At 41.8% G+C, this 25,550-nt stretch overlaps 2 protein-coding genes across 3 annotated transcripts; one reads left to right on the forward strand and one right to left on the reverse strand.

Moving 5' to 3' along the window:
- Positions 1–22,902, reverse strand: LOC115260212 (zinc finger protein 664-like). Its single transcript, XM_029861144.2, has 3 exons — positions 21,808–22,902; positions 21,705–21,741; positions 1–570 (listed from the first exon to the last, which is right to left on the reverse strand). Exons 1-3 carry the CDS (start codon positions 22,778–22,780, stop codon positions 117–119), a joined length of 1,464 nt encoding a protein of 487 aa, XP_029717004.2. The 5' UTR covers positions 22,781–22,902; the 3' UTR covers positions 1–116.
- A 142-nt stretch (positions 22,903–23,044) lies between these two features.
- On the forward strand, positions 23,045–24,290 carry LOC115260213 (superoxide dismutase [Mn], mitochondrial). Of its 2 annotated transcripts, XM_029861145.2 has the most exons (5): positions 23,045–23,134; positions 23,210–23,274; positions 23,438–23,540; positions 23,606–23,981; positions 24,041–24,290. In XM_029861145.2, exons 2-5 carry the CDS (start codon positions 23,237–23,239, stop codon positions 24,181–24,183), a joined length of 660 nt encoding a protein of 219 aa, XP_029717005.2. In that variant the 5' UTR covers positions 23,045–23,134; positions 23,210–23,236; the 3' UTR covers positions 24,184–24,290. The 2 variants fall into 2 exon arrangements, with proteins under 2 accessions (XP_029717005.2, XP_062698192.1); XM_062842208.1 differs by lacking the exon at positions 23,045–23,134 and having other exon boundaries at positions 23,135–23,274.
- Positions 24,291–25,550: the final 1,260 nt, after the last annotated feature.

Genomic DNA, 25,550 nt, shown 5'->3' on the forward strand with positions numbered 1-25,550 from the left:
TTAAAATTTTTAATAATTTATTCTTTATAACACTACTTGTAGTCCACGAAATTTGAAGCCTGCAATGTCCATAGACGTAACAATTACCATTTCCTCGGAAGTTCAACTTCCTTACCTTATTCATTTTCAACCTCATTTTTCTCTTCAGCATCCGCACTATCATATTCGTTAGTATTTCCGGTATCGACTTGTTCGCTACTTCCCCCCTCCTCGGTGTCCATGTCCTCCTCGACTTTTTCCTGCTCGAAGCGCCTATTCAATAAAGTCGTAATGGAAAAATATTCCTTAACGCCGTTACTGGTGTATTTCGTTTTCAGCTTATCGATCATTTCGGCGGCCCCCTTGGCGCCCGGTTTAAAGTGCACCGCGTAGTGGTTCCGCAGTTCGGTTACCAATCTGAACGAATCGGTACAGATATCACATTGGTAGGGCTTGTCTCCGACATGATTACGACTGTGTCGCAGCAAATCGGTCGACTGCTTGAACGCGCGATCACAATAGGCGCACTTGTACGGTCTTTCTCCGGTGTGCGTTCGGATGTGGCATTTCAGTTGGCTCGTTGTGAAGAATCTGTTGAAAGAGGTTGAAAGAAGAATATGTTTAGTAGTTGGTAAGACCTAACGGAACGATAGTTAAATCGTCTAAAATCGATAATGTCAGTTAAGCCCGATTGGAAAATCGTTGTCGATTTGCATCTTCGAAATCGTGAGGCAAATTTGGTATTGTCGCGCTTATCTTTTATTAGAGTCCTGCGGCGGTCGTACGCTCGCAAGGCATACCGCCGCATGACAGTCGCAAGGCAAAACAAAAGAAAAAGTGTTCCCGCCAAAAACAAAAGCACGTGGGTTTCGCGAAGTGACAGATGTTTTTGAATGTATTTGTGACGAACGGCAAGAGTAGCTCAGTGGAATGAGTGTTCTTGCTGTCAAACCCCATATAGTGGAATTATATACTTTTAAATCTGGTGACGCTGTTATGATTAGTGACTGTCGCGCTGATATCAGCAGCCAGAGGCAGATAATCGCCATATTCTGATTTTTCTTGAGAGGCATAATAAACGTAGAGGAAAGATAACGTCGAGTCACTAAGTTGCTCCTCAAGAGCGCAAACGTTTTTTTTTGTTTGATTGAGGATTTAACTTCAATCATTGATCCTATTACCGTCTTACCCCTCTGGTTCGACACGTTTTAATACGACACTTTTTAATTCGTACCCCGCTTATACGACACATGTCGAATTAAAAAGTGTTCAAATGTCACAGCGATGTACACTGTAAATGCAAAACAGTTTGATATTGCGCTTATACTCGCACCCGCAGCAACTCCTCTTGCAGCCGCAAATTTCGGAAGTTCTGAGTTGGTGCTATTCAACACCCAAACCGCCTGGAGACCAACCGGAATGAACTGAGGGTGGCAACAATCGTAGAAAGAACGAGCTTTTCATTCGCGCCACAGCAATATTCATAACAAATCCGGAAATCAAAACAAAAACAAAAATAGAGTTGCCAAATTTAAATGAGCATGGTGGTGTAGGGTGACTAGTTTGTCGAATTAAAAGTACACCCCGGTTATACGACAACAGTCGGTGTCGTATTAGCGGGGTAATACGGTACCTACTAAGTTGGAAAAGGAAAAATAAAGTTTATCTGTTTCTTCTTTTTCAAAGGCAAGGACTACACATATTGTAAATTCCTGGAGATTTCCTACCAGCTTTATCTAATGCCCATGATTGTTCTTCAAATGAGAAAATTTTTGTTGTTGTTTCGCCTGTGTCATGTGCCTAGTTTGGCAATGATATTTCGATATTAGGTAGTGCGCTGAAATAGACAAAGTTTCACAAATAATTGCTCCACGGCTTCAGGTAGATTTGGTAAAGAGTATTTGGTCAACTTTATTCATATGGCCAAATATCTCGTAGATAGCTTATCATCATGGCTGTTAATTAGCTATAATTGTTTCCTACAACTTTATAGCCGTTTTCCCTCCTTCCTGACCATCTCGTCCCATGATTTCCTACGTCGATCATCAGTTAACCCTTTATAAGGCAGTGGCAACTATATTGCCACCTACTGTTTGTATTTTTTTCTGTTTTATAACCATGTATTTCGAACTTTTTTTTTGGTTTACGTAAAATTGGGATTACTAACAACGTCTGGTAGTTTTTGGGTACTAAACAAAGCTTTATCAACAATTTGGGAGCCATTTGTAGTCTAAAAATGGCTAAATTTGATCGCATGAAGAAAATTAGCTCAAATTTATTGAAAAATTATAGATTTGGTAAATATTTTAAGAAATAATCAAATTATGGGTTGACATGAGCTGAACTACACAGTTTATATTATGGGTTAAGCCCTAATCCACTCTAAAGTCTCTTTTCCGGCTTTTTGTCGAAGTCAAAAGAAGAAAAGTACCCTAAACGGGCAGTGGCAAGAATATTGCCACCAGTGCTGGTGGCCTAAACGGGCAGTGGCAACTATACTGCCCCCACTCGCATAACAGTCCCATTTGCAAAAAGTAGGAATTGAGAAAACGGCATTTGAAGTTTGAAAACTTGTTTCCATATAAAACTTTGAAAAATCGCCAAAATTAGAAAAATATCTCGATCATCTCGAAACTTTCACAGATTGCTTTGCACATGAATACATAACTGTAATAGTAGTTTACGCAACAAGGTGCAGAATGACGATTTTTACAGCACGAGTTGTACATTTATCCAACGAGGCTTGCCGAGTTGGATAATTACGACGAGTGATGTAAAAATCGAGTTCTGCACCGAGTTGCGTACAACGTTTTTTGCAAGTTCATAAATCACCGCTTGAACAAAATTTTTCATCAAACTGCATACTGATGCTCATAGCCATGTTTAAGAAAATCTGATCATAGCAGGTTATACTGTGCAGTTGTCACAATTTTTCAAAATTGCATCCAGAAAGCATCAAGAAGTTGATCAAAACTGAAAACAGTGCTGTAATGATTCATTACGCAACGCAAATCAGTGCTGTAATGAACCATTACAGCACTGTTAATTTGGTGTGGGAAAGTAGGCCTTTTCCTGTCAGATTTGCGTGAGGTAAAATAGCCTATTACGATGAGGAATTGCAAAAAAAAATATTACAATCACTACAAAGTTGTTCAGTTTTGTGTTACGTAACACAAAAATCCATGATGGGACTGTTATGCGGGTACTTTTGATATGGGACGCTCATAACTTGGTATTTTTTTCACACATTGACATAAAAATTCGTAATTTTTATTGTTGTTTTTGGAAGTACATCAAAAATGATGACTATTCATAACGTTAACTCAAAAGTCATGAAAAGTCAAATGGGACTGTTATGCTAGTGGGGGCAGTATATTGCCACCTCAAAAGCTCGTTTTTGGGGTAAACGGGCAGTGGCAACTTAATTGGCACCAGCGTTTTTAGGCTTAACGGGCAGTGGCAACTATATTGCCACCTAGATTTTTGAGAGTTTCTTTTAAACAAAAATTGTTTTGTACATGTAATCATGTTTATAATCATTTCCATAATAGTATGCATTGACAACTCTTCTAGTTTTCACGGCCTTATAAAGGGTTAATAACCCAATAATTTCGATTCCTCAAATAATGAGAAATTGGGTTAGGGTATTTTATCCAATAGTGGACCCTTAACCTATAGTGGACCTGGCAATTATTCTCAAATTTCCCACTCCAATCTGCTTCTACCGGTAAACTTAACAATTGCACCGGGAGACCATGGCTCTAGTCCCTAGACATCAGTTCCATGCGATGAAACTAGTCTGGAAAGCGATAATTCGATTATTTGAACAAATGTGTAAATGTAAACAAGTCTGGGGGTCCACTATAGGTTAAATCTATTATCACCGATTTAACATGGTAAGAGATTACGATCTACCCCAGGGCTGGCCAACATACGGCCCGCGGGCCGAATCCGGCCAGCAAAGATATTTTGTGCGGCCCGCGGCACGAATGAAGAAAAGTTATAATATTTGGCCTTTCAAGTAATATTTTTAAGTATTTTTTCTTTTTCAAGTGAATTGTAATTAAAACTAATAGGATATTTTAGTGCGTATTTATGAATGTATGAATACTTAGTTTAATTTACAGATTGTGAGGAATCATCAGATAATGGTAATCTGAAAGTTGCTGTAAACTTTTGAGAACCCTTTGACACTGTAAAAAAAATCAAACGAATCCGAATTTAATTCTACGAGAATTTTAAGATTCTATTTGTCGTAGTAGGTATCCAGCGTGGGATCCTACTTTATGAATGCCAACCAAACATGCTGGACGTGCAGTATGCCAGCGTGGTGTGCCTAGCCTAACATCCTAGGAGGGTTTATACTGAAATGATCTCCAAAATTGTACAAGAATGTATTCAGTAAGCACTGAAATTCCTTTAGATACCGAAAAGTTTGAAATTCCATTAAAGCTATGTTCATTTAGAATCCGGAATGACAAAATCACGTATATCTTAGGGATGGAATAACAAACATAAAAGGTGAAGCCCTCAAAACAAAGGTTATTTATTGTACTTTCATGGAAAAATATCATTGAAATTTTTTATTTTTATTTTTCACACATTTTCTTACTTTTTCAGTGTTGACCTCTCTAAAAATCTGCACAACGGTGGTAAATTTTAGCAGCAAACCCTTCCGCAGGTTTGTTCAACAATCAGGTCATCTATGCAGTGTCCTGAGTGCCTTGACTAGTCTGACTAGGATTCCGAAGAAAAATTGCCATACTTTTTTTATTGCGAAATGAGGGGCAATTCAGTGAATTGGGAAAACGCGAAATTTGAGTGTTTTTTTTTTCGTTGATAAACACTACCAATCTGTGACGATACCACTGAACGTCTCCGGCTGTCATGGCAGCTCATCAAAATAGGTAAAACCTCTACATATCCCTTGTGTGCGTTTTTGAAAAGCAGCACGCGATTCTTGAGGCTGTCATCCTTGTATGAATTGGTTCTCATCATCTTGTTGCGAAAAAACCATGCCCAGAGTTCGAACTTCTTGCCAAATCATCAAATTCAAAGCAGATTTATCAATGAACCCAAGCCTTTTTCTTCCGAGGACACTTCCTTGTGCCATGGTTAACAACATCTGTGCACATAACACATAATGGTTTTGACGATATTAACATTTTTCGCGACTGTCACCTGACCACGCTAAATTTTCAACGTGCTTGTGCAAGATTTTTTTCCTCCTCTTGTCTTCAATCTGAAATAACTTTTCAGTCGTTGCAAGGAAATCGATGAAATTTTCACCATTTAAAGAGGATTAGTGTATGATCAGGGCCCTGTAGCATAATCGGGCTAATAATATTAGCTACAAGTTACAAGTTACAAGTACTAATATTACAAGTGCTAATAATTTGTGTTGCATAAAGGCTCAATTTTCCACTAATATTATTAGCACTTGTAATATTAGTGACCATGAAAATACAAGTTGTTTTGGTTCATTTACCTGTCAAAATTCATCCGACAGTTTACTATTAATTTGAAATGGCAGTTGATGTTTGTTTATATTCTGCATTTTCCGCGTAACATCCGGAAGTTTTGCATTCTTTATACGATAGATGAAGAAAAGCATATGCTGTTTGGATAATTTTCGGCCGCTCTGACGAAATATTTTTTTACAAAGTATGGCACTACAAGTACCTAGATTTTTAGTAAAATGTCCCAAAGATTTAATAGTAATGGTTGAAAAATAATGTATAAAGATTTAGCAACATGTATTATGCTTCTTGTTGAAATCCCAAGTGATCTGGGATGCAAAAATTGAGCTTTTATCTACTTTGTAGCTCTTGATTAACTTAATGATGCGCAATACAAGCAATTGATTCAAATTTATTTCGCATCTGCAACTTTACCTGTGCTTATGCAGTGACCATAATAACCATAACTTTACCAAGAACCTCCAATCAAAGATGAGTATTGTAGAAACTTTGGAGAACTTGAGAGACTCAGCAGAAATTATATTTTGGATACAAAGTGTACATCAACGCAATTTTCTCTTCAATGAGTTTCGAATACATACTGCCAAATTTAATCGTCGAAAACTGGAATTAAGGTTGACATGTTAGATAAATAATATTTTTTGAGTTCATCAAAATGGTAAATCGATATATTCAAAACTAAATATGACTTCTGCAATACTTTAAATCTAACTTGTTAATTATTTTACAAGACCTTTGAGACTTGTAATCAAAAGTACAAGTCATAGCTAATATTTTATACTTCTAGTTTGTTTATGCAACATACACTTGTAAATTCTACTAATAATATTAGTCCATCTGACTTGTAGTATTGGACTTGTAACTTGTACTTGTAGTATTTTTATGCAACAGAAAATTATAAGTTACAAGCTACAAGACTAATATTATTAGTAAAATTTTCATTATGCTACAGGCCCCAGAGGGCTGCAAAAGAATGATGATTATGTTTATTGAGAGCGCCACTAGAAAATGTGACATGATTCCGGATTCTAAGTGAACATAGCTTTAGAACAGAATAGTTTTATTCTCATCTAAAGAATTATAATATTTCTTTTGGGTTGAAGCCATTATCTTGACTAGCATTGTGTTTCATTGTCGAATTTCAATTTCTGGCCCGTCAACTGGTATGGAGTATTAGCTGTGGCCCGCGGCCGTAAAAGGTTGGGCAGGCCTGATCTACCCAATAGTGGACCCCAACAACCCAATAGTGGACCCCGCGGGGTCCATCATATATATATATATATATATATATATGTATATATAAAATCCCAGAGTTGTCTGTCCTTTTGTGACGCTTCAAAATGTTTCATTGAAATGTTTCACAGAATGAAAGCAACAATAATCATTGCACCGTAGCATTGTATCTGATGTTGACTTGGTGCATCGTTGCATTGCTGCATCGTTTTTTGAAACAAAGTTTAGATAATCTCCACGCTGCCTGTATGTAGCAACAACTGCAGATCAACTCATAAATACTGAATTTATTTTAAATATATTTTGAACAATAAACAAAGCTTTTTTATAGCTAAAATATTTTTTTTAATAAGTATTTTTGAAACAAAGTAGAAGGACTTTTGTTTCAACGAAATTAAATATTAGAATCATTTTTTTTTGTTTTTGAATTTACGTTTAGGCTCACGGAAACTCCCTGTCTAAGAGTGATGGGATTGACGATGGTTTATCAAGCGTCGTCAGATAGTAAAAATCGATTTTAATAATTTGTACTTAATTCGTTCGCAGGTTTTGCATTTTTTAGTCTTTATAGTTCTTGAGAAGTAAGATAGATTAAATATAGTAATGAAAATTAGTAAAATAGTAAATGGAATAGTGTATAGAAATATTTCGGTTTAGAGTTATCGCATAATTTTATTAAATTAAACTAAAATCGAATCCTAGTAATCATACCATTGCCTATTGCATTAGATTTATACGCTTGATTTGCCGTGCCTCCAACATACGTTCAAAAACGAAAAAAAAAAAACAAAAATGCTTTGAAGCTAATACGCAATGTATTTGATTCAATGAAAATCGCACTTAGGCCGTGGATCAATGAAATATTTTATTTGTTTCAAAGTCTTTTATTTTAGACTTTAATATATATTTTTCTGCGTGTGTGTTAACTTGATGCATCCTTGCATTGGTGCCTCATTGCATAGGTACATCGTTGAATTGGTGCACCATTGCATTGATGCATCATTGAATTGATGCATCATTGTATTCGTGCATCGTTGCATTGGTGCATATTTGAATTAGTACATCGTTGCATTGGTGCATCGTTGTATTGGTGCATCGCTGCACTGATGCATCGTTGCATTATTGCGTCGTTGCATCGTTGCATTTTTGCATCGTTGAATTAGTGCAGCATTGCATTGGCGCATCATTGCATAGGTACATCGCTACATTTATGCATCGTTGCATTGGTCGTACATCAATGCATCGTAGGATTTTTAAAGCATTGTTTTATTAAATCAATTCAGCAATTTCTAGAATTTTCTCTCCTTTCTATGGATCAGAACCCTACAACAGTCATTGCCAATCAAAAGGTGGATACTTGGGGTCTGTTCCAATTGGTGAATTAAAATTAATTTTTACTTAAATTTGACAGTTCGACACTTAAACTTAAACACTTAAGGATCGAACTGTCAAGTTTAAGTGAAAATTAATTTTAATTCTGCAATTGGAACAGACCTTTGGAATTATACCTTCTGGCGCTTCCCGATGAGATGCTCAATGCTGTGAAATATTTCACATATGCATCATATATATAAAAACCCAGCGTTGTCTGTCTGTCTATCCGTAACGCTTTGAAATGTGTCGTTGAAATGTTTCACCATAGTTGTATCAAATTTATAAAAATTACAAGAACTTCAGAATGTGTTTTGACTTTCCAGAAATAATAAGAAGAACCGTCTGGAATGTGGTTCCAGAACATCAATATTCCAAAGATTCCATGAACTTTCTGGAAGTTGCTGAAGGTTCCAGAAAAAAAAGAACGTTCTAGAATGTTCTGGAGTATTGAACTTCTTAAAGTTTAGAGGATCTTCTTGAAGATTCTGGACGCTTTAAACCCTTCGGGACGACTTTATACCACCGACTACCGCCTCCTCTATAACGGTTCGCGTTGTTTTGATAGCATGATTCCAAACCCCCGTGTATTCATATAGGAAGAGGTTCGCGTCTGCGCTGATTTCACAGAAGCGTTCGCTCGCTTCGCTGGTCAGCCGTTGAATTTGGGGGGGGGGGACAGTTTTAAATCACCACTGTCACGTCGGTTCGTCGGTGTTTTTACACCAACCTCGCCGCTGTAGAACGCGTCAGCGATGTGCAAATGACCCAACCGTCCTGAAAGGGTTAACAGCAGGGGAAAAATCTTCTGCAGCATTATGGAACATTTTCTTCTTCTTTTTCTTGGAGTAACATCTCAACTGGAACAAAGCCTGCTTCTCAGCTATGAGCTCTACCACAGTTATTAACTGAGAACTTCTTCTTCTAATGACCACTTCTCAGTTGTTAAACTTTTTAGAAAAGAACCTTCTAGAATGTTCTCCACATCAAACCTAATAAAATTTAGAAAACTTTATGGAAGTTAAGAAACAAGCAAAAAAAGCAAAAAAAAGCTTCTGGAATGTTCTGGAACATATACAGGGGATAGACAAAATGATCGGGACAAGCTAAATTTTCACTTTTCAAAAAGTGTTCAACTAGCTGTAACTTTTCGAAAAGTGCATCAAATATTCTCAAATTTTTACTGTAAGTTCATCAACTAGATGTGTATCAGTGGTTCAAAATTAGAAAAGATCGGGCCATTCTCCACGAAGTAATAAAGATTCTTGAAAAAGGTAAAATTATCCGATAGCCAAATTTGAGCTGTTATATCTCCGGATTAAATGAACCGATTGAAATGAAATTTTGACCATTTATGACTTATATAACCTTCCTACGGTGTTCGGGTCAATATGACCCGGATCGCACTTTTCAGGCGCAATATCTTTTGATCCTGATTTGCTATAGCTTTGAAACTTTGTGACTTTAAATCTTTTGCCAAAAACTTATTTTTAAAATTTTGACCGATAATTTTGGTCGTTTCTGAAGGGCTGGACAAAAAAAGTTACGTTTAAGGTGTTCGGGTCATATTGACCCGGATTTGGTACAACGATTTCACAGTCATTTCTCAATAAAATAATAAAGTTTTTGTACTCAAAATTATCGTTAGGGCTTAAATTTTGTGGATCCGGCTCAAAACTAAGGTTCGGTTGGATGTGGCCACTTGGAACCGACGCCAGAGGGACCATGGTTTGGCCATTTTCGCAGGAGGGTATTTTTCGCAATAAGTTATGCGAAATGCAGCTGATTTGAATGTTTGGAGTGCTAAATGCACCGGAAAAAGCAGCATCAAACTGCCCCAACCACTAAGCTAACTGACTAACCTTGGCTATCAGGTGGCCACGGGACTAAATCTTGAGGCCTCGGAACGGCTTCCCGGAGACTTCCGATAGGTGACCATTTTACAAATATGGTGAATCCATGCCGTGCGACACATCAAAAGTTGCAGAATTTTATGGAGAATACATCAGTGACCATGTCAGAAGCCAGAAGCAAGATTGGCCACTTGGTGGTTCCGGAACCTATTCCCGGGACCCCGGAAATGTGGCCAATTCTCGCAGTTTATATGAGCTTGCCGTATGGCATATCGAAATTCGCAGAATTTCATTGACAATTCACCAGTCATCAAACCAGCAACTGCAGACAACATTGTCCGCTTGGTGATCTCGGAACCGGTTCTCAGGGCCGGTTCCGAGGCCCCCGGAAATGTGGTCAATTCTCGATTTTTTTTACTATGCCGTGCGACATATCTAAATTTGCAGAATTTTGTTGCGAATATATCAGTGGCCACATCAGATACGAAAAGCAGGATTGGCCACTTAGTGGTCCTGGGACAGGTTCCCGGTAACCGGTTCCAAGGACTCCGAAAATGTGGCCAATTCTCGTGTAGGTAATTCATCAGTCATCAAACAAGCAACAGGAAACAACATTGTCCACTTGGTGGTCCCCGAGTCGGTTTCCAGGACCGGTTCCAAGGACCCCCAAAGTGTGATCAATTCTCGAATTCTTTTACCATGCCGTGCGAATTTTTCAGAATTTTGATGCGAATATATCAGTGGCCACATCAGATACGAAAAGCAGGAATGGCAACTTGGAGGTCCCGGACCCGGATCCGGAGGCCCCGGAAATGTGGCCAGTTCTCGCATTGTGTATGACCATCTCATGTGGCACATCAAAATTCGCAGAATTTCATAGATAATTCATCAGTTATCAAACCAGCAACTGAAGACAACATTATCTACCTGGTGGTTCCGGAACAGGTTCCCGGGACCGGTTCTCAAGACCTCGGCAATGAGGTCAATTCTCGCATTTTCTATGATCATGCTGTCCAATGCATCGAAATGTGCAGAATTTTGATGCTCACATCAGGTATCAGAGGCAGAATTAGCCACTTAGTGGTCCTGGAACCTGTTCCCAGGACCCCGAGAATGTGGCCAATTCTCGCATTTTGTATGACCATCTTGTGCGGCACATCGAAATTCTCAGAATTTTATAATGAATTCATCAGTTTTCAAGCCAACTACGGGAAACAACATTGTCCACCTAGTAGTCGCGGAAGCGATTACCAGGGCCCCGGAAAAGTGCTCAATTCCCGCAATGTCTTTGATCACGCTGTCCGATCTATCAAGAGTTGCAGAATTTTGATGCAAATACATCAGTGGCCAAGTTGAATGCCACAAACAGGATTGGCCACTAGATGGTTCGAAACCCGGTTCCCTGGACACCTGGAATGTGCCGTGAGACTTATCAAAATTCATAGAATTTCATAGATAGTTCATCAATTATCGAACAACTGGAAACATCATTGTCCACCTGATGGTCCCGGAACCGGTTCTCGGAGAAATGTTGTCAATTTTTGTGCTAACCCGATCACCAAATTTGCAGGGTTGTTGTCCAGCATTCTTGCAATATGCCCTGCTCATCGTATACTTCCGGCTTTGTCCACCTTCTGAATACTGGGTTCGCCGTACAATGCAACGAGCTCGTGATTCATTCTTTACCGCCACTCACCCTTCTACTTCACATCGCCGAAGATTAGTACGCAACGGTCGAAACTCCAAATACTTGCAGGTTCCACTCAAGCATGGTCCGTGTCTCGTGTCCATAGAGTACCACCGGTCTTATTGGTGTTTTGTTCATGGTACATTTGGTGCGTGAGTGAACCTTTTAGACCGCAGCTACTTACACTGATGGTACGCGTTCGAATTGCACGACTAATTTTGTTGACAGCTGTCAGTAAAGATCCGATGTAGACGAATTTATCCACCTCCTCGAAGGTATCCCTGTATTTCGTTACATTACTGTCTAGACGGATCCGGTCGTGTTCCGTTCTGCCTACTAGCATGTACTTTGTTTGTGCCGCATTCACTACCACTGCGACCTTTGCAGCTTCGTGTTTCAGGCGAATGTCCGTCACCTTGTCGCAGTTCCCAGCGAAATTTGAATGAATGGATAGTTCACCTGAAACCCACATTTATGTGCAATGTGCAAATTTGCTGCATTTCCCACTTTCCGGAAACTGGGTCCTACGCCGCTAGGTGGCGAATATTTCCATGTAGTATTAACATGCTAACTTTCTTTTACATTCTGAATATTGATGAAAGTCTGAAAATTTTGATGTGCCATGAGCTTGAGCTTGATTAATCGCCGGCAGTTGCTACACCAGTATCGCCAAATCAGCTTCACTCACACAAGGAACCAATGAGATAGCTGCTCGGGATATTCAGTGTTGGTAGTGTCCTATTTTTTGGCGAGAATGGCGCCTCAGGTTGCAGGTCAATGTGGAGAACGAGGGGAACATAGGCAAATTTTCATAGTTGTGGCTTTCACAACCAGAGGCGCGCGCATCGTTTTTCTATGCGTTTGACGTTTCACATTAGCGCCTTCTGTTGACGATATTGCACAACACAGTGATTCGTGCAACTTTTCCACCAGGTGATGATAGTGTGAACTGGGCGATGGATTTCCATGAAAATCGTTCAAGGTGTTACGTCTGTTTGTCTGTGGTATTACCATAGTCAATAAAATAATTTATTACATATCCGGGGTCCTCATATTCTGGGACTACCAAGTGAACAATGTTGCTTCCCGTAGCTGGCTCGAAAACTTATGCATTCTCCAAAGAGTCTGGAAATTGTGGTATATCGGACGGCATGGTTATTGGTACTGGGAACCGGTTCCGGGACCATCAAATGGGCAATGTTGGTTCCAGTTGCTGATTTGATAACTGATGCATAATCTTTGAAATTCTGCGAATTTTGTTGTTCCATACGGTAAGGTTATACAAACTGCGAAAATTGGCCACAATTCCGGGGTCCTGGGAACCGGTTCCGGGACCACCAAGTGGCTAATCCTGCCTCTGATATCTGATGTGAACATCAAAATTCTGCAAATTTTGATACATCAGACAACATGATCATAGAAAGTGCATCAATTGATCACATTTCCGGGATTTTGAAAACCGATCCCGGGAACCTGTTCAGGAACCACCAGGTGGACAACGTTATCTTCAGTTGCTGGTTTGATAACTGATGAATTATCTATGAAATTCTGCGAATTTTGATGTGCCACATGGGATGGTCGTACAAAATGTGAGAGTTGGCACCATTTCCGGAGCCTCCGGAACCAGGTCCGTGACCTCCAAGTGGTCTATCTTGCTTTTCGTATCTGATGTGGCCACTAATATATTCGCGACAAAATTCTGCAAATGTAGATGCATCGCACGGCATGCTAAAAAAAAACGAAAATTCACCTCATTTCCGGGGTCCTCGGAACCGGCCCTGGGAACCGGTTCCGGGACCGCCTAGCGAACAATGATGTTTTCCGTTGCTGGTTTGATGACTGGTGAATTATCTATGATATTCTGAAAATTTCGATGTGCCATATGCAAGGTCATACAAACTGCGAGAATTGACCACATTTCCGGGGTCCTGGAACCGGTTCCGGGACCACCAAGGGGCTAATCCTGCCTCTGATATCTGATGTGAGCACTGATGGATTCGCATCAAAATTCTGCAAATTTCGATGCATCAGACAACATGATTATAGAAAATTCAAGAATTGACCACATTTCCGAGGTTTTGAAAACCGGTCCCGGGAACCTGTTCCGGGACCACTAAGTGGCCAATCCTGCTTTTCGTGCCTGATGTGGCCACTGATACATTCGCATCAAAATTCTGAAAATTTCGCACGGCATGGTAAAAAATTCGAGAATTGATCACACTTTGGGGGTCCTTGGAACCGGTCCTGGGAACCGGTCCTGGGAACCGGCTCCGGGACCACCAAGTGGACAATGTTGTTCCTGTTGCTTGTTTGATGACTGATGAATTACCTACACATGATGTTCTGAGAATTTTGATGTGCCATACGGCAAGGTCATACAAACTGCGAGAATTGGCCACATTTTCGGAGTCCTTGGAACCGGTTACCGGGAACCTGTTCCAGGACCACTAAGTGGCCAATCCTGCTTTTCGTATCTGATGTGGCCACTGATATATTCGCAACAAAATTCTGCAAATTTAGATATGTCGCACGGCATAGTAAAAAAAATCGAGAATTGACCACATTTCCGGGGGCCTCAGAACCGGCCCTGGGAACCGGTTCCGAGATCACCAAGCGGACAATGTTGTCTGCAGTTGCTGGTTTGATGACTGGTGAATTATCAATGAAATTCTGCGAATTTTGATGTGCCATACGGCAAGCTCATATAAACTGCGAGAATTGGCCACATTTCCGGGTTCCCGGGAATAGGTTCCGGGACCACCAAGTGGCCAATCTTGCTTCTGGCTTCTGACATGGTCACTGATGTATTCTCCATAAAATTCTGCAACTTTTGATGTGTCGCACGGCATGGATTCACCATATTTGTAAAATGGTCACCTATCGGGGGTCTCCGGGAAGCCGTTCCGAGGTCTCAAGATTTAGTCCCGTGGCCACCTGATAGCCAAAACTCATCTGGTCAGTTAGCTTAGTGGTTGGGGCAGTTTGATGCTGCTTTTTCCGGTGCATTTAGCACTCTGAACATTCAAATCAGTTGCATTTCGCATAACTTATTGCGAAAAATACCCTCCTGCGAAAATGGCCAAACCATTGTCCCTCTGGCGTCGGTTCCAAGTGGCCACATCCAACCGAACCTTAGTTTAGAGCCGGATCCACAAAATTTAAGCCTAAACGATATTTTTGAGTACAAAAACTTTATTATTTTATTGAGAAATGACTTTGAAATCATTGTACCAAATCCGGGTCAATATGACCCGAACACCTTAAACGTAACTTTTTTTGAGCACCTTCGGAAGGATAATGAGCTATGAAAAACCATTGACTTAACTTAAAATTTTAAACACGGAAGAAAATTATAACGATTAGATTATTTTTCTTACAAAACGCCAAATTTTCCAAAATATCAAGATCGTTTCAAAATTCAAAATGCAAATTATAGTTCATTTAATTTCCCTCTAATTGACTTATATATAAATGTGTTTTGAAGGAAAGTAACAACATAGCTACCAATAAATTAAAAAAGTTATAGAACGCATATTAAAAATGGACCAATTTACTAAAAAACCGTGAAAAAATTAAAATCGCTATAATTTTGTCTCTTGTTAAAAATTTCAAATTATGTCAAATGTTTTTCAGAATTCATTATGTAAGTCATAAATGGTCAAAATTTCATTTCAATCGGTTCATTGAATGCGGAGATATAACAGCTCAAATTTGGCTATCGGATAATTTTACCTATTTCAAGAATCTTTATAACTTCGTGAAGAATGGCCCGATCTTTTTCAAATTTGAACCACTGATGCACAACTAGTTGATGCACTCACTGTAAAAATTTGAGAATATTTGATGCACTTTTCGAAAAGTTACAGCTAGTTGAACATTTTTTTGAAAAGTGAAAATTTTGCTTGTCCCGATCATTTTGTCTATCCCCTGTAAATCTATAAAATTTCCAGAAACCTCCTAGAAGTTACTGAATGTTCCAAAAATAAAACAACAATTTGAGATATTCTGGAATATCACACTTTCTTAAATACGGAAAACTTTCTGTAAGCTTCTAAAATGAGAAGAACCTTATGGAATGTTCTGTTACACTTTTTTTCTAATTTCGAAAACTTTCTGGAAGTTACTAATCGTTCAAGAAAGAATAAAGAACCTTTTGGAATGTTTCGAACATCAAATTACATAAAGTTTCGAGAACTTTCTGAAGATTATTGAATGTTTAAAAAAGAAGAATAATAAACTACGGGTATATTCTAGATCAGGCCAGCCTTTCAAGAAGCTGCTGAAACATTAAAAGCAGCAGAAAGAATAAGAAAACGAACCTTCTGGAATTTCCTGGAACATATTTTTTAATGCCGAGAATGTTCGGGGAGTTCGTGAGCGTTCATGAAAAATATTAAATGAACCTTCTAAACAGTTCTGGAACATCAATTTCAATTTCAATTTAATTTATTTGTCCAGAATTCAACTTTCTTATATCTACTATTCACATTTACACTTCAGAGATTTGGTTTACCTTTCAACTGAGAGAATAATTCAATTCATATTATGAGACATAAATACACAGAACAAAAATTACTAGCTACTTTCGGCTATTTTAGGGAAAAGAATGCGAAAAACCCTAGATCTCAGATTATCTTAAAACTAGTATCACAGATGTTGAGGAAAGAGTGCTCCGATGAGCGGATTCGCTGACATCTCACAGGAAGTCCTGAAGGATCTCTTGGCTCGTTCAATGCTTGCATCGACGGTGTCGACTCCGGCCAGCTTGTGGAGATCATCGGTCGGATACCGAGGGTTTAAGTTGTGAACCATCTTGAGCAGCTTGTTCTGTTTCACCTGCAGCCTTTTGCGGTGAGATTTAGCACAGTTTCCCCAAACCGCCGATGCGTAGGTGATCATTGGTCGGATGACGCACTTGACCACCAGCAGCTTGTTCTTAATGTGCAGCTTCGACCGTCGATTCAGCAGGGAGTACAGCGCTTTGGTAGACCGATCAACCTTTCCGGCGACGTAGTTCACATGTTTGTCGAACTTCAGCTTCTTGTCGAACAGCACTCCAAGATATGTGACTTCATCGTCCCATGTAGTTAGCTGACCATTGACCGTAATCGACCTGCGGGGAAGGTGTCGAGCAGCACGCCTCTTCGTGAAGAAAATCGACTGCGTTTTTCCTGCGTTCAATTTGATTCGCCACTTCCGTTGGAACTCCTGGAGATTGTTCATCGCCGCTTGGAGGTGAGTAACGACTATTTCCGGATCTTTGTCCGACGCTAGGAAAGCCGTGTCATCCGCAAAGAATGCGTATGATACACCGTCTACCATCAGTACGTCAGAAGTGAGGACGTTGTAGAGAATCGGACTCAGGACTGATCCTTGAGGCACGCCAAAGGGGATGTTGTGGGTGCTGGAATTTTCACCATTCACGGCAACCGTGAAGGTACGATTAGAAAGGAACGATTGCACAATCTTGACCAGGTAGAGTTGGAGATTCGAGCGGAAGAGCTTGTACACAACAGCGTCTTGCCACACGGAGTCGTAGGCTTTTTCCACGTCGAGAAGAATCATGCCAGTCGATTTGCCGGTTCGAAATCCGTGTTTTACCTTTTGCGTGATGCGAGCGAGTTGGTGCACCGTTGAGTGTCCCGTTCTGAAACCGAACTGCTCCGCTGGAATGACTTCTTCCGTTTCCAGGTGACGGTTCAGTCGTGCGAGGATTACCCTTTCGAAAACTTTGCTTAGGCTGCTCAGCAGACTTATCGGTCGGTAATTACCTGGATTGGTGATGTCCTTGTTTGCCTTCGGGATGGCTATCACGTTGGCGTGTTTCCAACCGGTAGGAAAGTACCCTAAGGCCAGGCATGCGTTGAAAACTTTGGTCAGAACGACCAATCCTTTTCTTGGCAGGTGCTTGAGGCAGGTGTTCCCGATTCCATCCTGTCCGGGAGATTTTCGATTTTTCAGCCTGCTGATGATTGATTTCACCTCTTTCGGCTTTACCAGGGCAGCGTTAGGAACGGGAGGGCTTGCACCGCGAATTTGGTCGATGGTGATATCCACCGCCGCCGAAGTTTCCGGATCACCTGGCTCTTCGTTGTTATGAGCGGCAGCGAACGAGGCAGCGAACGCTTCGGCTTTCTGTGATGGACTCACTACGAGATTACCGTTGACGTTCAGCGGGGGGCTGTACTTGACCGTGTTCCGGAGGCTGCGCGTTAACTTCCAGAATTTGTTGCTGCCGTTATCCAGGTTCTTCAGCATCGAACCAAAGTTCCTGTATCGGATCTCTGCACTTTTGGTGCTGATAACGTTGTTCAGATGCTTTACAACCGCACCAACCAGCGGGTCCCGTCTTCGAATAAACTGCCTGCGCCGCACATTTCTCAAACGTATCAGCAGCTTCAGCTCGTCGGGGATTTCCTTCTTTTTCGGAAGGATCCTACGCGTCGGGACAGCAGCCTCTTCAGCCGCCTTGACGATCGTGGTGATTCTGCCGATTGCATAGTCGATTTTCTCCGGCCGATCCAGATCGTTCACCCAAACTGCCGTAAGGTCGACTTCCTGATCGACTTTTCGAGCGAATGTGGTCCAGTTCGCTTTGTCGAAGCAGCGAATGTTTTTTCCCGCCGGGGCAACTGGAATCTCAGCGTCGATTGTGAACGTAACTGGCAGGTGGTCCGATGAAAGTTCGACATGCGTTATTGGCCTCGACATCTGCACCAGGTTGTTGGAGATCACCAAGTCCAGCGTAGAAGGCCTCCCTCGTCCAGTAGGAATGCGGGTGGGAGTCTCCGGAGCGTGTATGTAGAAGTCCGTGGACTCATACTCTTGGTGCAGGATTCGTCCTGCTTTGTTGGATTTGCTGCAGTACCACATCCTGTGCCGCGCGTTCATATCGCCCACCAAAAAGAACGGTTCGTCAATGCTGCACAGTTGGCGAATATCCCGTCTGAACTGGCAGAGCGTTGCCCTGTGATTCGAGCCGGGATAGTAGGCAGCGATGATGTTAACTGGTGTTGGATCTGCTACCACAGTAATGCCGACAGTTTCGATGGTCCGTGTCGAGGTTTCCCGCTTGGAGTAAGATATTCCGTTCCTCACCAGAATCGCTACTCCTCCCCCACGGGTGGCTTCCGGCGAGTCTCGATCCGCTCTCACAATAGTGTAGTTTTCGTGGTACATTGAGTTGTTGAGTTGGAGCCAGGTTTCCGTGATCACAGCTATGTCGATTTCGTGGTTCCCAAGAAAGTGGAAAAATTCCTCAGCCTTGTTTCGGATAGAACGGCAGTTCCAATTCAGCACCTTGAGTGAGCTAAGATTGGCCATTGTAGACATACTTGATGATAAGCTCGCTGAGAGCGAGGAATTGCATTGCCTTCGATTGGCAGTTCGAGAGGCTGACGAAGAGCTCATTGGCGAGGCACATGAACTCCTCAACGGTGAACAGGTTGTTTGACATCCCTGGCTGAGGGTTCCCCTGGACGACTTGGGAATACGAAAGATTGGGCTTCGTGATGCTGGCCAGCAGATGGCTCAAATCACCACCCGGCCGACTGTGGGCGAGTACAGGCACTGTTGAAACTTTCACTGTGCTGCCGACTCTAGTTGGGCTGTTCCTCTGGTTCGGTCTCATTCTCCTTTTAGCCTTCAGATCCTGCAGATGCTTGAGGCGAGCAGGGCAACCTTTGTAGTTCGCAGTATGGTTTTGGCTGCAGTTGGCACAGCGGATTTGCGAACGGTCCTCGTTGACAGCAGTGTCGCCTCTTGCTGGTAAGATGCACTCCGATGTCTGGTGTCGTTCACCGCATTTCACACACTTCGCCTCCAGGTGGCAATTCCTCATTCCGTGGCCGAACTGTTGGCATCGAAAGCACTGGACGATGTCGGACTTCTTCTTGGAATAATGCCTCCACCAAACAATGACGTTGAACAACGCATCTATTTTCTGCAGGTCCTGCAGTTTGACGGCACCATGCGGAAACTGCAGCAGATACAGCGCGTAATCGCCGTGTTTCGATGTCGATAGCTGGCGGACACTGCTCGGATGTACATTCACCGACGCAAGCTCCTGCGTCACTTCTTCCACGGGAAACACCGGCAGCCCGGAGAGAACGATTCTCACCGGAATTTCATCACTAGTTCCATGTGTGTAGAACTGGATGTTCGAAGCTTCCAGTGTACTCACGATATCAGAAAAATGCGGTTTGGATTTCGCACTGATTTGGATGTGGCTTTTACTCACCCGTAGGTGGTAATCACTTTTCGTCACCGATGTCGCAGCAATCATTCGGTTGAGCGCGGGAACACTGGAGCCGTACACAAAAATCGGCGGACACCTTATTTTAGTGGCAGCGGGACCCGACTTTTTTCCACCACCTTCACACGTTTTTGACCACTGTGTAGCGGCAGCACTATCATCACCGCCGCCATTGTTGACATCTTCATCATCGTCGTCAGAGAGCAAAGCAAATTGGTTCGATGCTAATAACGCTCCGGATGGACTCCCCTGCTGGGTTAGTGGCAGCTGGATGTTGAGCTGGTCAGCGGATGATGGCATTCCACCGAAGGAATTTCTGCGACGACGTTTTGTCGCTTGATCTGCAAGCGGGGGTTTCACCACTGTTTCCTTCTGCTGTTTGCGGATCTTTTTCGAACCGTAGTTCATCCGAACCACGATCTGCGATGACCCGTGTCCATCGCCTGGCCGCGGCGGCGGCTTAGTTGACCTCTCCTTACCCAGGGCGTTAGCGGCACACCGGGAACACTAGGTAATAGAAAAACTTTTCGGGAGCAACAAAATGATGTATACACACCGAGGCACTATGGGCCTCGCAAAAGTGACCCACAAAAGCAATAGGTAGTTGACAGTCGCCTCGCCTTTTGTCGTCTGCTTCCGCTGTGTCGTCGCGTCACCGATTCCCGCCTAAAACCGGCGCACGTCTGATGATGGCAAAAGTCCACCATCATCAACGTCGTTTCGTCGTCATCACCGTTGTCGCCGACGACGACGACGACACCACCATTCACCGTTCCGACCTAAATGTCATAAATGGCGGGAAAAATTGTGGATGTCACCGAGGGAACTCCCGGACGTAGCGCAGCGCAGCGCAGAGGGAATTCCGGAGAAACATCGAAAATGAATGCTAATTTATGTTGAATTGCAATGAGGAGTTGCTAATCAAATTTAGTCTTTTATCATTCCCACCGGCTCCGGCCGGCAGTCGTAGCAGCGTCGCGTCGTGTTGGGTCGGGTGGTGAAGATTTTCCGGGATGTGGGAGGACGACGCCGGGTGAATCCAGCTCCGACGACTAAGGAGGACGATGCAAGTGGGTGGTGGATGGGTGGCGTTTGCCGAAAAACGCTTGGGCGAGAACTTTCTGGAGATTAGTAAACGTTCAAGAGAGAAGCATTTTGGAGAGAGATTCTGGAATGTTTTCGAGAATTTTGCAGAAATAACTGAACATTCTAGAAATCTCTGGAACTCTCCTTTCTACTATATACGTTTATGTGAAAAAGTGTTGCAGTGAAGAAGTGTAACTGGAACTTTAAAAACAATTTTTCCCTAGCTAACGTAGCTAGCCACGTCGGGTCAGCTAGTTATAGGATAATTTGATAGAGATTTCAAATAATTATTTTATGAGAAATACCTACATATAAGGTGTTTTCGCTCGGTTTTTTGTGTGCGATATGTAAGAAACATATAGAACTTGTTGTGCAACCACTGGTAAAGGCAATTAAATTAGGATTTCATATTTTTACGATCAGAACAAATTTCAGCTACTAAGGGGTCCACTATTGGTTAAAATAACCTATATTGCATGTTTGCATGATGTTCGCGCAAGTGGTTTGTTGTGGTAACTGATCGACAGCATTATTCATCTATAAGCAGCATTAGTAAAGGTTTATGCTCAGAGATAAAACTTTTCACAGGAAATGATGGAACTGAAAAATTTCATGACATTTCTCCTTGCGTCAGTTTGTAAATGTAAAATGTAAAAAGCATTGGACCATTAGATTTGAAATTTTGAAGTTTTGCGTTAAAAGTGAATAAAAATTTGTTTGTTCCGGCATTACAACGGTCCCTGCGTTATCGAGTTACTTACTTCATTGTGCATTCGGTACATTGATGCGGTCGCTCTCCTGAAACAAGAAAATTTCTATATTAAACTTCATCCTTCCCAGAGAAAGTCTCAAATTATTCCATACCAGAGTGTTTCTGGGTGTGCTTTATTAACGAGTCCCGGTTCTTGAATCGCGAATCGCAAATGTCGCACGCAAATTTTTGCTCATTAGTGTGGGTTATCATGTGCAGCTTGAGCGATCCCTTGGTGTAGAACCTCAACGGACAGATCTCACAAGCAATATCTCGCTGGCCGTTATGCCGCATCACGTGCGACTTCAGGATGCCCATTGTCGAAAAGCTTTTGTCGCATTTATCGCACTGGAACGGAGTAAATTTAACGTGACTGCGAGCATGCAAACGATGACCCGTGGTGGTACTGAAGCGTTTTTTGCAAACATCGCAGGAAAATCGCTTCCCGGTTCGATGGTACAGCTTGTGATCCTCCATTTGAACTTCACTGACAAATATGTCATCGCACTCTTGGCATTGTTTTACCGACTCGGGATGAAATTCTAGTATGTGTATTCGAAGGCGCTTTTTAGATATAAAATTGACCGAGCACACATCACACGTAAAAATGGTTTTATTACGGTAGAACTCCTCTGTATTTGCCGAAGCAGGGTCTTTCTCTGAGCTGTCATCATTGGCAGTTTCCGGTAGCTCTCTGGTAGACACGCCTTTGCTAATTTCGTTCTGTGCTTCCGTCGTATTGGGCTGCTCATCTGTTGCTCCTTCATCGCCTATGAGCTCCTTTTGGATGATAACCATCTCCCACAGTTTACGATCGCCTTCGATGCATGCCTCGTAGAGTTCGTATGCCGCCAAAACCTTGAGCTTACAAATGCGACATACTGATTTGGGCATTCCGAACGATTCCCTGGCTATCTGCTCGTGAACGTCTTCGCTGTCGAAAACCGGAGCACATACGGCACTCAGCATTCGGTGCAGACTGGGGCGATCCGGATCCGAAGACTTGTAGATGTATTCCATGGTTTTGGCTTCCTTCAAACAAATACGACACAGACGCGATACGTCTGTGTGTATTTTAAAGTTCATTTCGATTGCCTGCTGGGGCGATGGTTGCCGGAAGTCGTTTTGTTTTCGGTTGGACTGATTATTATACGGTTAGTGTAAAATAATTTTATTTTACTCGTATATTCGTAGATTGTAAACGTAAACACTCACGACACGAACAAAAACTTGTTTTGGACTGAAGATTCTTCAGTGAAGAAAGCGGAGTAAAACAATGTTAATGACAGATCTAAAGTAGAACGCAGCCACAGGATCGTCGGTTGGCTAGCCCGCTAGCCCAATGCCCCGATCCTTGACAGTTTTCGATAGCCTGTGCTCACCATCTTCTTGTGCATCTTTTGCTTGGACTAGGGTGAGGAACGTCGTTGTTGTAATCAGGTATGTACATCATCAGCTGCTAATTCGATTGCTAAAAATACAATTTTTGCTCGGTGAATCTTTTCTTTATTACAGTTTGTGTGACTTTTTGTGCAGTTTACAATGTTGGCTCTTCGAAGTGTTGTTCTGGGATCTTCCAGGTAAGCTTTTTTCTGAAGTACGCCACTTCCGTTTTCCGAATTGAACTGCTAGTTGATAATCTGTTATCGGAAATAATATTGGTTACATAAACGCCGAGACTATTCATAAGTCTCTCTTTCCCTTGCAAAATGATTGATATGTTTGTATACATTGGATTTGCAGAAATGTTGCGGCCGTTCTGGGATGCCGCAACAAGCACACCCTGCCAGATCTGCCATATGACTTCGGCGCTCTGGAGCCGGTCATCTGCCGCGAAATTATGGAGGTTAGATCCAGATCAATTATACGTAGCTGTTCTGCTTCAAATCTACAGAATACCATCCCTTACAGGTTCACCACCAGAAGCACCACAATGCCTACGTTACGAATCTGAACGCCGCCGAGGAGCAGCTGAAGGAAGCCGTCGCCAAGAATGACGCTTCCAAGATCATTCAGCTGGGTAGTGCCCTCAAGTTCAACGGCGGTGGCCACATCAACCATTCCATTTTCTGGAAGAATCTCTCGCCGGATCGGTCGGATCCGTCGGCCGAGTTGAAGAAACTGCTGGATCGCGACTTGCAGGGATTGGACAACTTCAAGAAGGAAATGAAAGCGGCTGCGGTGGCCGTGCAGGGATCGGGCTGGGCTTGGCTGGGCTATAACAAGAAGACCAAAGCTCTGCAGGTTGCTGCCTGTCCGAACCAGGACCCTCTGGAAGCCACTACCGGTAAGATGAAACACGACATTTGTTTGCCAATCGTGCTAAGCGCATTTATGCTTCCTCAGGCCTGGTCCCGCTGTTCGGAATCGACGTTTGGGAGCATGCGTACTATTTGCAATACAAAAATCTGAGACCGAACTACGTCGATGCCATTTGGGATGTCGTCAACTGGAAGGATGTCTCCGAGCGTTTGGCCAAGGCACAATAAAAAACAGGGTAAGCTTGTGCTCGAATAAATGTTCGTAAAAGTTGCGATTATATCTTCTGAATTTATCATGCTTTTGAGAGCATCGGAATAAAGTGATTAGTTGCAAATGAACTGGCACACAAGTTTGTGAGAAATAAGTCCCAAGTTTTTAAATCAATTTTGTAAGGTCGAGTCGAATCGATGGGGTGGTCTACGAAAGTGTGACAGTACGTGCATTAAGTATAGGAAAATAGCGTGTCAGAGGGGGGAGGGGTGGTGGTCTAGAAATCCTGAATAATGATGGACGTAATATTTGAATCTTCCCCAAACACGAATGAAAATATGAGAATGTCAATTTTCATTTTCAATCTTCGAACTTTTTACACTGTGGTTAGAATCATCAAACACAACGTTTTTGTTAATTTTAATTGGCTTCTTTAGTGGTGAGATAATTCCATATTTTGAATCTACATGCTAAACTGAACCGTAATCCAAATTTTAATAAATTGTGATGCCCAGGAACCTATTTAAAAATCAGTTTGAAGTTGGTATGGGAGCGATTTGTCGTGGCTCAGAAAAGGGTGCTCTTTCGTAAAAATAAAAAAAATCAATACATTATTCTAAATAAAAAAAACACAAATCCATTGTTTGCGTTGGTCCCACAAATATCAATGAGTTGGTCTTGGAATCTAGTTTCTGACGCTTTTTTTGGAATTTGTTTGAAAGCTCTACATCCAAAGATTCTTAAATGATTCGAATTGGGCCGTCTTTTCAACCACATTTCATAAAGTGTTTTGTCTGATTTTGATCCTTTTGTTGGAGATCGATCTCCATCGATCGGTTAATCAGATATGTTGCAGCATACAGTCAGGTTTTTTTTACGCGGTTTTCATTTACGAGGTTTTTTTTACGCGGATTTTTGAATTAACGCGGATTTTTGAATTAACGCGGTTTATTTTTACGCGGATTTTTGAATTAACGCGGTTTATTTTTACGCGGTTTTTTGAATTAACGCGGTTTTCATTTACGTGGATTTTTAATTTTAAGCCGGAATTTTTCCAAGCGTTATTATAGAGTTTTTTTTTACATGTTTCTGTAGTTTTGGTGCTTAACAGCATTAAAAAGGTAGAATATGATGCAGAGTAATTTTCTGGATATCCAGGGACATCCAAACTGTTCTGAGTTTAGATCCTAAAGTCTACGTCTGTAACGGTAACTTCTTGCATTATACAAAGCAACGATTTGTAATCTATTAAGCCCAGTAAGTCTTTTGAAAGTTCAATAGACAGTTTCAGATCAGTCGGGATATCCTAGGTCATCCCAACTATTCTGGAGTTTAGATCCTAAAGTCAACGGGTGCAGCGGTAGCTTCTTGCATCATACAAATC

Source organism: Aedes albopictus, chromosome 3, assembly GCF_035046485.1.
Source record: "Aedes albopictus strain Foshan chromosome 3, AalbF5, whole genome shotgun sequence".
Lineage (NCBI taxonomy): Eukaryota > Metazoa > Arthropoda > Insecta > Diptera > Culicidae > Aedes > Aedes albopictus.